This window comes from Rhinolophus hipposideros (genome assembly GCF_964194185.1).
Source record: "Rhinolophus hipposideros genome assembly, chromosome: X".
NCBI lineage: Eukaryota > Metazoa > Chordata > Mammalia > Chiroptera > Rhinolophidae > Rhinolophus > Rhinolophus hipposideros.
In genome coordinates, this window is record NC_138046.1 from 33,205,748 (window position 1) to 33,220,502 (window position 14,755).

General features: G+C 36.6%; 1 protein-coding gene across 5 annotated transcripts in view; it reads right to left on the bottom strand.

Annotated features, from left to right (window-relative positions):
- STAG2 (STAG2 cohesin complex component) overlaps window positions 1-14,755 on the bottom strand; it is a gene marked incomplete at its 5' end in the record, with an annotated part of 126,261 nt that overhangs the window by 53,628 nt on the left and 57,878 nt on the right. For all 5 annotated transcript variants that reach the window (XM_081043689.1, XM_081043693.1, XM_081043690.1 and 2 more), the window contains 3 exons: window positions 1,994-2,145; window positions 6,739-6,943; window positions 9,658-9,734. In XM_081043689.1, coding sequence (XP_080899815.1) covers window positions 1,994-2,145; window positions 6,739-6,943; window positions 9,658-9,734 — 434 coding nt within the window. The remainder of the gene's footprint in view (window positions 1-1,993; window positions 2,146-6,738; window positions 6,944-9,657; window positions 9,735-14,755) is intronic.

Here is a 14,755-nt window from a genome sequence, read left to right on the forward strand (position 1 = left end):
TTTTTTCTAATGCTCATAAATTTCCATTGTATAAGGACATGTAAAGAAATTTGTTAAGTAGTTTACTGTAATACATATTATCTATTACATAATGTATATACATATGTTCATTATCAAAAAACTTAACAATATTTGATTACATTATATCAGTCTTTATTGTCTGAAAAAAGAAGAGTTGTATTAAGTCGTGCCTGATCAAAAAACAAAAGGGATTTGAGTAAAACAACCCGGTAGTAAATTTGTGGCTCTGCTGAAATCTTTTCAGGGAAATAAGGCTCATCTGAAATAATCAAGTTAACTAACATTTCAAATCTTGGTCGACTTATCTATTCCCATACACTTTCAATGCAGAATTTGAGGGTTAAGAGAAAAATCTGTCACAACCTAAGTATCGATTAGCTTTTAGATTATGTTCTGTGCTTTTGTAAACAAAAAAACCCTTTTTTTCTTTCCATAAATATAAACTTGCTTTTACAAATAATGCTAACAAGGGCATGCACTTCTTACGTTCATTAGCACAGGTAAAGTACAGGCGGTCTTTCAGCATGTTTAAAGACTTAACCCTAATCTAGAAGTATTAATATCTTATATTTGTACATGTAATTTTAATCTCAAAATCCTTTTACCTATATCCACTCATTCTGTGTTCCCAGTCTTAAATTTTTGTTTAAGAATTAGGCCATAATTTCAAGGACTAAGACATGCATTATGTTCACCTAATAAATCATCTGATGAAATTTATTAACTAAATTAAAGGGCAAAAAGGTGAATTCTTCATTTCAAACTACATGAAAACAAAGAGGTAGTTAGGCATCGGGGAAGTATGGGAAAGGTTTTTCTGGCTTTTCTTGAGTCAAGGCGTTTTAAAAAGTTATTGACTCAGGAAACACCAACTAAAAATTTCAGCTACCCCCCCACCCAAAATGTCAAAATCCAGTAATTAATTTATGGATTACCATGGCAAAAATTTTAACTCAATGGCAATGGCATTACTAATATTTTTGGGACATCAGACTTTGCATATTAGAAATAAAAATAAACATCCCAATATATGTTTAGCAAAATATTATTATCATCAATGGAGGAATTTAAAGTCAAAAACAATATCGAAAGATTTTATTTTATTTAGCATAAGGCTGGAAAAATATTTTCCTCATTCAAAGCTCAATTTAGTGGTCAGTCATTAATGTAAACCAAGTACCTCTACACTACACAAAAGTCACCAACAGAGACACCATAAATAGCTTACAACTTATTTTTCAAAGTGATTTCACATAAGTGAAACCTTATTTCTTCCTAAGAAGCTGATAGAGGAACTTAGGAACTTAGGAGAGATACGTTGTGGGGAGACAGAGTCCCAAAGAGCAGTTTCCAGGCTCTCGGCCTCATGTGGAAAGGTGCTGGCTCCGGTAGTAGATGGCCATCAGCTGTAACCAGTTAGCCATTGGCCACTGATAAACTGACGTGGCTGAGCTAGCAAGTGCGGATTGCAGCTAGCAAGGGGGTTGGCTGGTTGGCAAAGCAAAAGATAGACAGCGGATCGTGTGGCTCCTGCTTCCTATGTCTCCAACCCAGCTGCCAGTGAGAATATAATGGTATGACTCCCTTATCTATGGCTCCGTGGGTGTTCCTTTTTGGCCTCACCATATCCTGTGTTCTCATGCGGGGAGTGGGACCAGAGACCCCCACATGACATATGTTCACAGTAGAGATGAATAATATTAATGCTTAAAACTTGTCAGACTTGCCCAGGACTCCTCAGTTGAAGCCTTGAACTCTTTCTTAATCCTAGTCCACACAGAAATATAAGCAAAAGGTCCTGTTCACATGGATAGTCAACAAACTAAGTTAGACAGATAAATAACTTGAAATGTTATTTAAATTTAAATCTTTCAAAAAATGTTATCAGATGAACTAGCAAAGTTATGTCATAATTAATGGTGACCAAGTTGGCCACATATTAATGGCTTAAATGGTCAATACAGAAGGTTACCTCTTTCCGCTTTTGTAGTAGGAGCTCTAGCCTCTCGTTGGCTCGTTTCCCAATCATTTTATTCCGTTCTGCCTCATATTGTCTTTGTGTATTATCCATATTAATGCTAAGATTTAGTGCCACATTGACCAAAGCTGTCATCAACTTCATAGCTATTTTTAAAAGGAAAATGTTGAAATTAGCCTCAGAGATGCAAAAAGTTACAACTTAAGATCAAAAGAAGTTAAAAACAAAATGGGCTGTTCTGCTTCTAACAGAAAAGAAAAATACAGCTATGACAAAACAGCTAATATGTATTGAATACTTACTTACTGCATGTCAGCTACCTATGTTAAGTACTTTGCATAGATTTATCTCCTAATCCTCATAACAACCCTCAAAATGAAGTACTATAATATTATCCCCATTTCATTCACGAGGAAACTGAAGCTCAGGGAGATCAAGAAATTTGCCTGATTATACAGTTAACATAAGTAGTTAAAATAGGGATTCAAAACTAGGTAATCTGTCCCCAGACTATGCTCAAACCCCATATTCTATAATATGTCCCTACAGTGATCTTTTTCAGAAATCATGATTCACTTTCTAAATAAACTACCGTTTACACAGCAGTCATGTCGATTTCTCAGTAACCAAAGGGAGAAGGGAGAGCTTGAGTGCTTTTTATTAAACTATAGTATATATAAATGTTGGTGAATATTATCAGTGTCTGATTTCCTTTCATTCCACTCTGCTACATATTATCATAAAGATAATGGTGAAATTACGAAGAACAGATCTAAATGAAAAGTCAAAAGCACATGTGCGTGGACCAGCAGTGACGGCCAGTAAAGTGGACTTAACTCCCAAGTGTGTCGAGCCAGACACTGGGCCCTGCACATACTGCTTCCATGTTCAGGAGGCTCTGCTTCTGTCTTTCTCTCAATTTTTCATCTTCCCTCCCTCCCTGCTTTCAGATTTTCTGTCATGCAGTAATGTAAAACTATCTTGTACAGGTTCCTTCATCCTTTTCTCTTCTCCCAAATCTTTTATCCCTTCAAAGGAAAAAAAAAGTTCAGAGATCCCTGTTTTTCTGTCTTCATCTTCTGCCAATAGCTGTCCCCTCTATAATGTTGGAAACTCCTCACATGCTGAGTTCCTAGCCTTTTCTGAAACTCAGTAGCTAGGGAGAGGACAGGAAGGTCCCCTGGACCCTGGGCCTTCCAGTCTCCTTTCCCCACCTCTTACCCAAACCTCCTCTTGGAAACTCCTGAGGTACTACTGCTGAGAATGGGCAAATCCCAAGATGGAGGCCGGGTAGCATTCTGGCGCGAGACAGAGACAGAGACAGAGACAGACAGAGGGGAGGGAGGGTGGGGGGGGAGAGAGGGAGAGGGAGAGGGAGAGAGAGAGAGAGAGAGAGAGAGAGAGAGAGAGAGAGAGAGAGAGAGAGAGAGAGAGAGAGAGAGAGAGAGAGGGAATGCTTTGTCCCTGTGTTGTTTGATGGCATCCATTCAGTTTCCCCAAATATCTTTTTTTTTCTCACCTTTCCCATTGTTTTAAACCATCACCTTTTTGTCTTTGGGAAACCACAGGATCAGTGTTTCTGGGTACAAGGCTGTGTCTCTCCTCTCTCTCTCTCTCCCAGTCATTTCTGTTCGAGCCTCTTTAAACTGTGCAATTTTTCAGCGGGAACTCCCTCTCCTTTCAGTAGCTTTTGCAAGGAGAGGGGTAGAACTGGATCTTTTCCTAATCCTCATGAACTTCTGTGGGTTTAGTTGTGCTTTCCTTCCCTTATCTACTTCATACCCCGGGACCCCTTCCCCAGCAACAGAGACTCTGGAACACGAGAGTATGGAGGAGGGGTTCTGGGTCCACCACTACCCTCCATGTGACTATGCCCAAGTTAAGCCCCAACATATGAGAGGAAAGCTGCTAACTCCCATGGGCGCCTAGGCCCCTGCTTTCCTGCTCAGCAGAGGCCCCTCCCATCAGACATTACGGGTACTTACTTGTACTGGGGAGGTAGCTGCTGGCTGGCGCAAGGAGAGAGCTAAGGCTCGCAAGATATGTTCCACTGGTGGGGGAGGGGTGACAGGTGAGGGAGAGCATTCCTTGAACTTCTTGGCAGCACTGAACAGCCACTGAGGGGGTCAGTGTAGGTCCTGGGGCAGTCCCTTTGTTATTTCTTTATGCCCCTTCTCCCCCATAGCCTATTTCTAAAGTTGCCTTTTCTGTCAAGTAAACCTCAAAACTTTTCATTTTATTTGAGATTTTTTTTTGCTTTTAAATAAGAGGTAGATTGAAGAATATTTGAATTGACTATATTATGCATAAATATTTATATTTTATCTAAATAACTGCATTGTAACAAACTTTGTAAGAGTCAGATATTTGGAACTGTTATAGTTGGGAGCTATTCTTTTTCCCCATGGCAGTTTTCCCCTGGTATAAAACATACTAGATTAATTTTATTATTGCAGGCAAGGTAGATGGGGTAGTGAAATCTCAACTATTCCTACCTTGTGTCCCTTTCCCAGCTCCATCTCTTTCCCTAGGGACCAGGCACTCTTAAGGTGGGATGGAGTCCTAGCCTCAGTTGGATGAAGTGGGAGCTGAAGGGGACGTGGGGTAGGCATGATCAAAGGGGGCATTTCTCACTTTTCTTTCCTCATATTCACTGCCCCTTGAGCTAGGTGGATTTTCTCTTTTTGACAAATAGGAGTATTTGGTAGGGAAGGCAGGTTAAAAAATAGAAAACATCACCTGCCCCTTTGTTTCCCCTCCCCCATCAGTCTGGTAACAGGAGGAAACCACACCATCAACACCAAAACGTTTACACGTTCCTTTTATAACAAAAGGGACTTTTTATACAACCAAATGTGGTGTTTTAGTGACTTTTTTGATAATGTACAGTTTTTTTGTGAATTTAAATTTCTTTCTTTCTATATTTTTAGGACCAATCTCATTTTTAATAAGGTTAAAAAAAGTCTGAAGAAAAAAAACTCCTGTTTTTGCCATGTGATGTTCCACAAATGCAGCTGTAGAAAAATACTTGTCAGTTGAATAAAAACCACATTTGATAGCAAAAAAAAGTCAAAAGCACAAAGAATAAAACACCACTCCATAAAGTGCTTTCCATAAGACTTCCTGCAGACCCCCCCCCCCTTCTGGGACTGAACTTCATGCTTCTGAGATGTCTCATCTCCTGTGATTTAAAACTTACTAACTGAAACAGCTCACCATTTTATGTTTTCTTTAGCTCACTCCAGACTATATCACAGACCCGTATCACTGCATGACAGAAAAACACAAAACTAAATCTTAATATGTGGCTATTGGCTCTCTTTAAAAGAGATTTCCTAATTTTCTGCTTGGAACTATTTCACACACTTAGCAAACCAGTTTGTCGTTCTGACCTAAAATTATTCACCTTATACCATCATAACTTGTTTTAATTTACTTTAGCCACCAAGTTCTTAACATTAAATACTACCAAGTTCATAGAGCAAGTTCACATTCATTTTTTGTGACTTTGAATCTAAAAACAAAAACACCTACAGGAACAGTGTCTGCATTTTATTTTTAAAAATGGAAAACTTATTTATAGATGATGTAATACAGAATTATACGCCTGAAATCTATGTAATTTCACTAACAATTGTCACCCCAATAAATTTAAAAAAAAAAAAAGGAAGACTTAGCAGAAGTACATCTTTAATCACAGCTTTAATTCTTTGGGAAAATACTCAAAAGGAAAAAATATCCCCACACTTAGAAAATGAAAAACTTGTAGATACCAAGATATGCTATCATGAAGGCTTAGAATACTATAGTAATAATTAACACCTATTTCATTTATCCAAACTCAAATCAAAAAGCATATGTTCAGTAATAATTCATCAACAATTTTACCTTTTGCACAAAGGAGAAACCAAAAGATTTTATCAACATCAACACCAAACACCACTGTCTTAGAATTAATCATGTAAGTCTTAAAAATGTAACTCGATTTCATTAAAATTCAAAGATCAAACAATTTGACTCAGCCTAAAGTTACTAGAAACATAAAAATCAACATTTTGTGATGTGGTTAAAGAGTAAGCATCATCCTGTAGGAACCATCAATCATACCGTGTTTCCCCGAAAATAAGACCTAGCTGGACAATCAGCTCTAATGCATCTTTTGGAGCAGAAATTAATATAAAAACCAGTATTATATTATATTTATTATATTACGTTACATTATACTATATTATACCCAGTCTTACATTATAGTAAAATAAGACCGGGTATTAATTTTTGCTCCAAGAGACGCATTAGAATTGATTGTATGGCAAGGTTTTATTTTCGGGGAAACAGAGTAACAGGAGGCAGTAGTATGCATACCAGAGGCAAAATAATGGTCATTAGGACTACATATCCAAAATAACCTGTGGTCTCCCAGGTAAAGCATCTCATCTTTCAAGAACCCAATACATTCCTATCCACCTTTTTTCCCTGTCTGTGGCATAATAATTAAGTAGATTTACCGAAAGAAAATCACTATATACTAACTAGAATATACCTTTACACAATTGAAACTTGAAAATACCATCCCATTCCCAGTAATCATGGGGTTGGAGGAGAGGTGAGGGGGTCCTCCTAGTGGTTACTTTATAAACAAAATCAATTAATTTGTGTCACCATTATTTCATTTCGTTTAATGAAAACTGTTTTCATCCCTAATCTTAGAAAATACACAGAAAATCTTTCCAAATACTGACCTGCCAGGGTGCTTGTATGTCGAAATGCTCTGACTTGTGAGTCAGACAATCCTGTAAGAAGTGAAATGACTGTATCCATCATGTATTCATCATATATGATACTATATTGACACTGCCGTACTAATACGCCAATGAATTCACAAAAACTGGACTTGAACTTCTTCCACTGAGGACCAGCCATGGTAAGTGGATAATCTCCACTATCCTAAAACAAAAAATTTTAAACAGCAATTTCATTTAAAAACACATAACAATAAAATTTTACCTGTTTTTGAAATAACATGGGTAGAAGCTAAAATGACTCCTTATCTTTCTTCTCCAATAAAACCCTCAAAGTAGGCAGGAGAACATGCAAAGGTAGAGGTAACCTTTGAACACCTCTACTTTTATTTAAGACCAAATGGATATTCTGAATTCACTTTAACCATTGAAAATGTATGCCAATTACTCAGGTTAAAAAATAAAAAGCCTCTCCTGTCAAAGCAAAACATTATTGGGGTAAGCGAAGATATTATTTATTAAATTTGTTTAAAACAAAAGCAAACCAGTTATATTTTTAAATGAATTCAAAACGAGAAAATCATATTCTCAGTCAGTCTAATACATCAAATAATCAAATGATTACAATGTATGTTTTCACTGACGTAAGGACATCAACTAGTCAACAGACATAAATAACCAGATAATTTTTTTTAATGGAAATGTAGCTACTATAGACTGGAAAGACTGGTACTCAGGTACTCTCTTCCACATAAAGGTGGGATATTCTTCCACGTAGTTACACTGAGATTCTTTATAAACAATTAAAAACAAACAAGTCCTGGGGCCGGCCGGAGGCTCAGGCAGTTGGAGCTCTGTGCTCCTAACGCCGAAGGCTGCCAGTTCGATTCCCTCGTGGGCCAGTGCCAGATGTCTCAGTTGTAGCGTGCGGGCTCTCAACCACAAGGTTGCTGGTTCGACTCCCACAAGGGATGGTGGGCTGCGCCCCTGCAACTAACAACGGCAACTGGACCTGGAACTGAGCTGCGCCCTCCACAACTAAGATTGAAAGGACAACAATTTGACTTGTAAAAAGTCCTTGAAGTATATACACACTGTTCCCCAATAAAGTCCAGTTCCCCTTCCCCAAATAAAAAACCAACAGAACAAAACAAACAAGTCCTTAAAAATGAGAGACCGGGGACAGCCCGGTGACTCAGGCGGTTAGAGCTCCATGCCCCTAACTCCGAAGGCTGCCGGTTCGATTCCCACATGGGCCAGTGGGCTCTCAACCACAAGGTTGCCAGTTCAATTCCTCGAGTTCCGCAAGGGATGGTGGGCTCTGCCCCTGTAACTAAGATTGAACACGACACCTTGAGCTGAGCTGCCGCTGAGCTCCCGGATGACTCAGTTGGTTGGAGTGTGTCCTCTCAACCACAAGGTTGCCGGTTTCGACTCCCGCAGGAGATGGTGGGCTGTGCCCCCTGCAACTAGCAACGGAAACTGGACCTGGAGCTGAGCTGTGCCCTCCACAACTAAGACTGAAAGGACAACAACTTGAAGCTGAATGGCACCCTCCACAACTAAGATTGAAAGGACAACAACTTGACTTGGAAAAAAGTCCTGGAAGTACACACTGTTCCCCAATAAAGTCCTGTTCCCCTTCCCCAACAAAATCTTTAAAAAAAAAGAAGAGAGGCCTATATTACATAGAACTTCTGAGTTTCTGACAAGAGTATCCTAAAGATTTTAAGGTCATTTTATCAGTACTTTATTATTTTTTTTAACAATTAAATTTGTCATAAAAAACAATGTATTTTTCACATATAAGTGAAACTTTTCTCATCTGAGAATAAGGTCCTAATACTCCACAAAAAGGTTTTCTTCCATATTTTCTGACTGGCTCATATTTAGTGGCTGTATTAAAATGTATCATCTTAATTATTTTTAGCAACTTGATGATTATTTTCATGTCATATTTCAGGATTCTTATCTCAAAGAGCTGTTTCCTTTTAGTAAGAAGGTTCTCACTAAAACATTTAACATTAGGGTAAAATAATACCATTACTCCTAATTACCTCTTAACTACTTGGATACTGATTAATAGCATTTAGTAATCATCAAAGCCATTTTAACAACTGTTGTCTATCTTTTAGAATGATAGTTAAAAGCCCCTTCATCAGAGTAAGCAAGAAAAAAATGATCAAATAAAACTCCTATGAGACCAGGCTCTCTGCTTGAAAATTTATTGTGAAAGTTTTGAAGAGTAAAACTATTGGGTGTGGGAATGTAGCTGTGAACAAAACAAAAAATTTCTGTCCTGAAGTAGCTTACATTACAGTAAATCTAAATGTCTTTATTGTTAACAATACTTCAAAGATATCACTTTGACAAAAGATCAACTCAAGTCTAGGCTACTATTTATTTTTATTTGTATTGTTCTTACTACTCATTTTGAAACATCAAGGAGATTTTAAACAACAAAATTATTTGTATGTGTGCATGCATGCATACACGTATGTGTATTCCTTTACCTAAGCTACCTGGTTCCCCAAATATTGACAAAATTTTCCATCTACAACATTTCGAGATATGTTCTTAGCCTCTAAACTTCCTTGAAATTTTAATTTTTGACAATAATAATAAATACCATCTATTATGTTCTTACTATGTGCCAGGCATTACAAAATGCTAAGGAATTTTTCAAACATTGCTGAATTCAACCTTTATAACAACCTTATGAAATAAGTATTATTAGCCCCATTTTACAGATGATGAAACAGATTCTAAGACAACAACTTGCCCAAGGTCATATAGCCATCATCTGATTGAATCTAATGCTAAAGCTTTTACCCACAACACTGATACTCAGAATTTAAGAATACTTTCAAGAGTAAATCAAGATCAACATGCATAAAATTATCAAAATATTTATGTTACCTCATCAAACTCTTCAGTCATTTTTCGAATTATTTCAGAGTTCTGCATATGTCTAAACATTTCTGCTGTGACAACTCCTGAAATTTACAAGTGTAAGAAGTTAATATATGGTAAAATGGAAAAAAAAAGAGCGAGAACTTCTAAGTCAGTCTCTAAAACTTAAATGTCTATATCACACAATAAGGCGTACTTTATCACACGACCTTTATTGTGATACTCAACCCTATAAATAAAGCACAAATCCCAATCTCAATGTGCATAAGAAAACATCCCCACACTTCTGACAGACAACTTTCTTCCTAGAACGAACAGCATTGGCCATTTCTACCAGACTTACTTTACTCATGCCTATAACATGTACACTGGCTTAGTCTCCTTAATATAAAACATACATCATCAAGAATGAGGCAGTATTCAGGGTAACATTTAAAACCTTGAGGAAAAACCTAAAGATCAAAAGGGAAAGAGTAAATACGGTTTACTTTAGTCAGGTTTCTTTACAAAGCACTATTATATGTAAGGAAACGACATCCCATCATCCTTTAAAAGATCTTCAAATAAACATACAAGGTGTGATCAAAATATACGGTGAACGTTTTTAACTAAAAACAAATTACAGTAAGACAGATTGCCATTAATCCCCCTCAAAATATTCCCCCTTGCTTCGAACACATTTATCCCATTGTTCTTGCCACTTTCTGAAGCAGTTCTGGAAGTCCTCTTTCATGAGTGTCTTTAGCTGCACTGGCATGGCTGCCTTGATGCCCTGAATCATTCTGACTTTGGGGAAAAGCCAGAAGTCGCACAGCACAGAAATTGCCATATACCAGAAGTGATGTGTGACACAGAGCCTTTCGTTGTGACCAAGAAATATGATGAATGCTGCTGCCGAGAGCCATCCAACGAAAGGCAGGGATCTTCAATTTGAGAAGTGGCGCATCGAACCTTAATAATAGTTTGTGACAAGTTTCAACTTTTTCAATGCAGTCAGCCGGGTGTGAGCTACGATTGAGAGAAAGTGTGTTTTAAACTGTGCCATAAATCCTCCTCCATCAGTGTTACACATTGCTTCTGGTATATGGCAATTTCTGTCAAATTAAAACATCACAGTATGTCCTCATCCACCTTATTCACCACATCTGGCACCATGCGATTCTGGCTCTTCCCCAAAGTCAAAATGATTCAGGATATTGAGGCAGCCATGACACCCCAACTAAAGGAAGAAGACTTCTCACAAAAAGAGGACTTCCAGAACTGCTACAAACAGTGCTAAGAATGATGGGATAAGTGTGTTTGAAGCGAAGGGTAGTATTTTGAGGGGGATTAATGGCAATGTGTCTTTTACCGTAATATTTTTTTTAATTTAAACATTTACCATATTGTTTGAACACACCTCATAAGTTGTAGTCCCCACCCACCCAGAAGCCTGTAATCTAGTTAGAAGTTTAAATAAAGAATAACTCAAAAAAGGCAAAAAAAATAAAATATTAAAGGATGTAATAAATGCCCTCATGAGTGGCAATGCCAAGAAAGGCTCAGACCCCCTTGCCCTCCAAAAAAACCAAAAACATTTAGCATAAGTCATGTATTTCACAGAGAAGGAATCTGGTAAGAACATTTAAAATTTTAAAGGAGGATGGGATCAGAGAGGAGAAAGGCACATTACAAGAAGCAGTAAAAGCCAAGTAGAGAAGAAGTATCAGAAAGGGATTTCCAGGGAAAAGTTTTAAGAAGGAGACAATATAAGGAGAAGATGTACATGAATTCCCAATGGTGGATGTCAGATTTAAAAAAGAACAACAACAAATGTAAAAACTGGATTTTCAAAGCCATGTTTCTATTGCTGGATTATTTATTACTTGCCAGTCTTATCATTAGGAACAGCATAAATATAGTAACATCTAAAAAAAGAATGTCTTAGCACAAGATGAGACTTATTATAAAAATTAGATATATATTAATACATTTATTTCAATTGGCCAAGCTATGTTTTATATATGCATATACTTGTCCATGTGTGTATAGATTTGAAAATAAAACATCATGCTCTTTCCAACCCCAAACCTGAAAAGAAGAATTAATATTTGAGCACCTTCTCTATGGGCATGCATACAATTTAAGACTTTCCAGTAGCATAAAACAAAGCCAGCAGGGGTAGACCAGGAACTAACATCCATTGAGCCTCCTATGCGCCGGCCACTTCACATACATGTAACCCTGGTAACAAGCCCATCAGGCAGGTAACTATGTAATCCTGGCTTTATGGATGACGAAACTAAGGCTATGGCAAAAATAAATTAAATAATTTGTCTGACATTATTCATCTATAGCATGCTTACCACCCTCAGGTAAAATCAATTTCTAGTGGTGTTGTGGAAGAGCCCTTACTTAACACAACATTAAAGAATCAAATGACTGCGTTAAAATATTAACAAATTGTTAGAAACCACTACTCCCTTGGCTAAAGAAGTGCATTCTCAATAATCTTTTGAAGTGTTTTTCACTTTAATCTAGAGTCATGGATATATCTTCAGAACCTTCCTATACTTTATATACTAAGGTACTGTAAACTTGGCAGTACTATTAGGTTGGTGCAAAAGTTAATTGGGTTTTTGCAATTTTTAACCTTTTAAACCACAATTACTTTTGCACCAACCTAACAGAAAAGGACAAGTAATTCAAAACCTGAAACAATTTCTATGAAATAAACATTTACATATACATAAATCTCAAAGCAAATATATTGAATACATTTTGACAAATGTCCCATTTCTAAAGCTCTTCCTCTCATCTCACAGACCATACAACAGCCAAAACCCCAAAATAAGCAGGAAAATTGTTGTCACAAACTCCATGCATGTGCCATATTTTGCCATGTATAATGCGCACTTTTTTGCCCAAATATGTGAGGGAAAAATAAGGATGTGCATTATACATGGGTAGTACTAATTCTATATAAATGTTTTTAATTCTTTTATTTATGCTTATGAGTTAAAAGTGTAACTAGAAATCAATGATGATACCCATATGCAAAATAATACCCTAGAATACGATAATCAGTTTTGTTGAACTTATAACGAATTTGCAACAATGAAGAGTTCTTGGCCTTCTATGATATGTAAATATCATAAATTTGTTACTGGTACATAAAATTTCTTGTACCATAATGTTAAAAAATAAATGCTAAAATTCCTTTATAATACGAAAAAACAAGTACCTAAATGTAAACAAATAAAACTTTGAATTAAAAAATTAAAACGAAAGATTTTTTTCCCCGGAAAGTTTGGGTCAAAAACGTGGGTATTCATTATACACGGCAAAATATGGAAACTCCTGAGGCAGGTGTGAAGGCATTAGGACCTCAGGCCAGAGCCCACTGCCTTAAAAGTGTGGGAGACATGAAACAAGACTGCTTGCTAAAAACTGGTGAACTGAAATGTGCCAGCTGACCAAGAAAGAAGAAAATAACAATGACCACAGACTCCCCAACCACAAAGCAGTCTGGAGCCATTCAGTGTGGGGCCAAATTCCCTACACATCCTCAATAGCTGCCGAAGGCCTAACTAAAAGTAAAATAACAGATGCTCATAATGACAATCCTGAGTCCACAGGAAAAGGTTAAAGTGTACATTGTACATACTTAAAGATTTTCTAACTCATTTATAAAAGAATTCTATGAAACAATTTTGAATGTTTTGAAAGTATTTAAAGACCTTAACTTTGATTATATGGTAAATTCCTTTTTATGGAGCTTTCTTGATTCTAAAATATATATATATATATATATATATTATGGCAGTGTTTAAAATCTACCTGGTAAGTTTTCAACACTTTCAATTTTTAAAATTCTTGACAACCTGGTTTGTGACAAGGTATATCCAAATGTTGAGCTGGGAAGCTCCTGGTTTATAAACGCACTGAAGCCAGGGAAAGAATGAATCTTACAAAGGGAAAACGCTCTGACTGTGGCCTTGTTTTAAAACTAAAATTCAGAAGCCTAATTAGGAATCTAAAACTGATCAACCAACTATATAACAGGAAAGATTGAAGATAAAAATTAGAATTTCAACTCATCAAATTACTTCTGGCACCTGTTCAGTTGTTTTGTCCTCAACCCTCTATGTTCAAAGAATATAAAGCAAAAAGATATGGCCCTTGATTATGTAACACAACAGGTACCTGTACCCTTCTACTGGAGAAAGATGGACTTGGACACAGACAGAACAAAAATAATATTAATATATGTAATTTTTAAAAGATAATTTGGTTCACCATATTGTCATTACAACACTTCCTCTGAGTCAGAATTTTCTAATATTGATTTGTAGCTACCTTCAGCTAAGTAAACTAGGCAACTCTTTGTACTCTAAAGTTAAGACAATTTTTAAAAAATTTCTCAAAACTGACCACATAATGGCATTATGAAGACCACTGACTCGAGAAGTTAATGTTTATCAGGCCTCATACACGTAACATTAATGTGCATGCTGCGCTCAATGGTGTGATCAACCTCCAATAAAACTCAGCTGTTCTTATAATGTTACTTGTTTTCCAATTCCAATAACAGTATTTTTAAAGGAGTGTTATAAAATTAAAGGAGTAGAGCTAAGTAATTTGCTTCCCGGGACTCGTTTTTCAGATTTATTTAAGTCAGTCATTCTTTAGCATCTTAACTTTTTAGATCTTTTTTTAACCAACTTTCCCTCCTCCTGACTTCTAATGCCCATGTTTTTGGTGCCATTTTCATTTTTAAAAAATGAAATGCCTTTGGGAAACTGTAACATTTACTTGCCCGGGCATTTTCTAGAATTTCAAGGATGGACCAAGTATTAAAGAGACACGGGATAGCTCAGAACCCGCCCATGATCTCAATGACTCACTTACAGCTCCAGATCAGGATGTACGACTCCTCAACTTACATAATTTTGTCCCCCTGACAAATGTCTGCACTAAATGTTTTTGTCTCAAAATATTGCTATATTTTGTATTTTTCCCACTCCTACTTCAAAATATTTTTAAATAAGGTAAAAATATTTTAAATAAGGTCCCACCCCAATCCAGCTTCTCTATCTTCTAAGGGGAAAAATACTGGAAATTT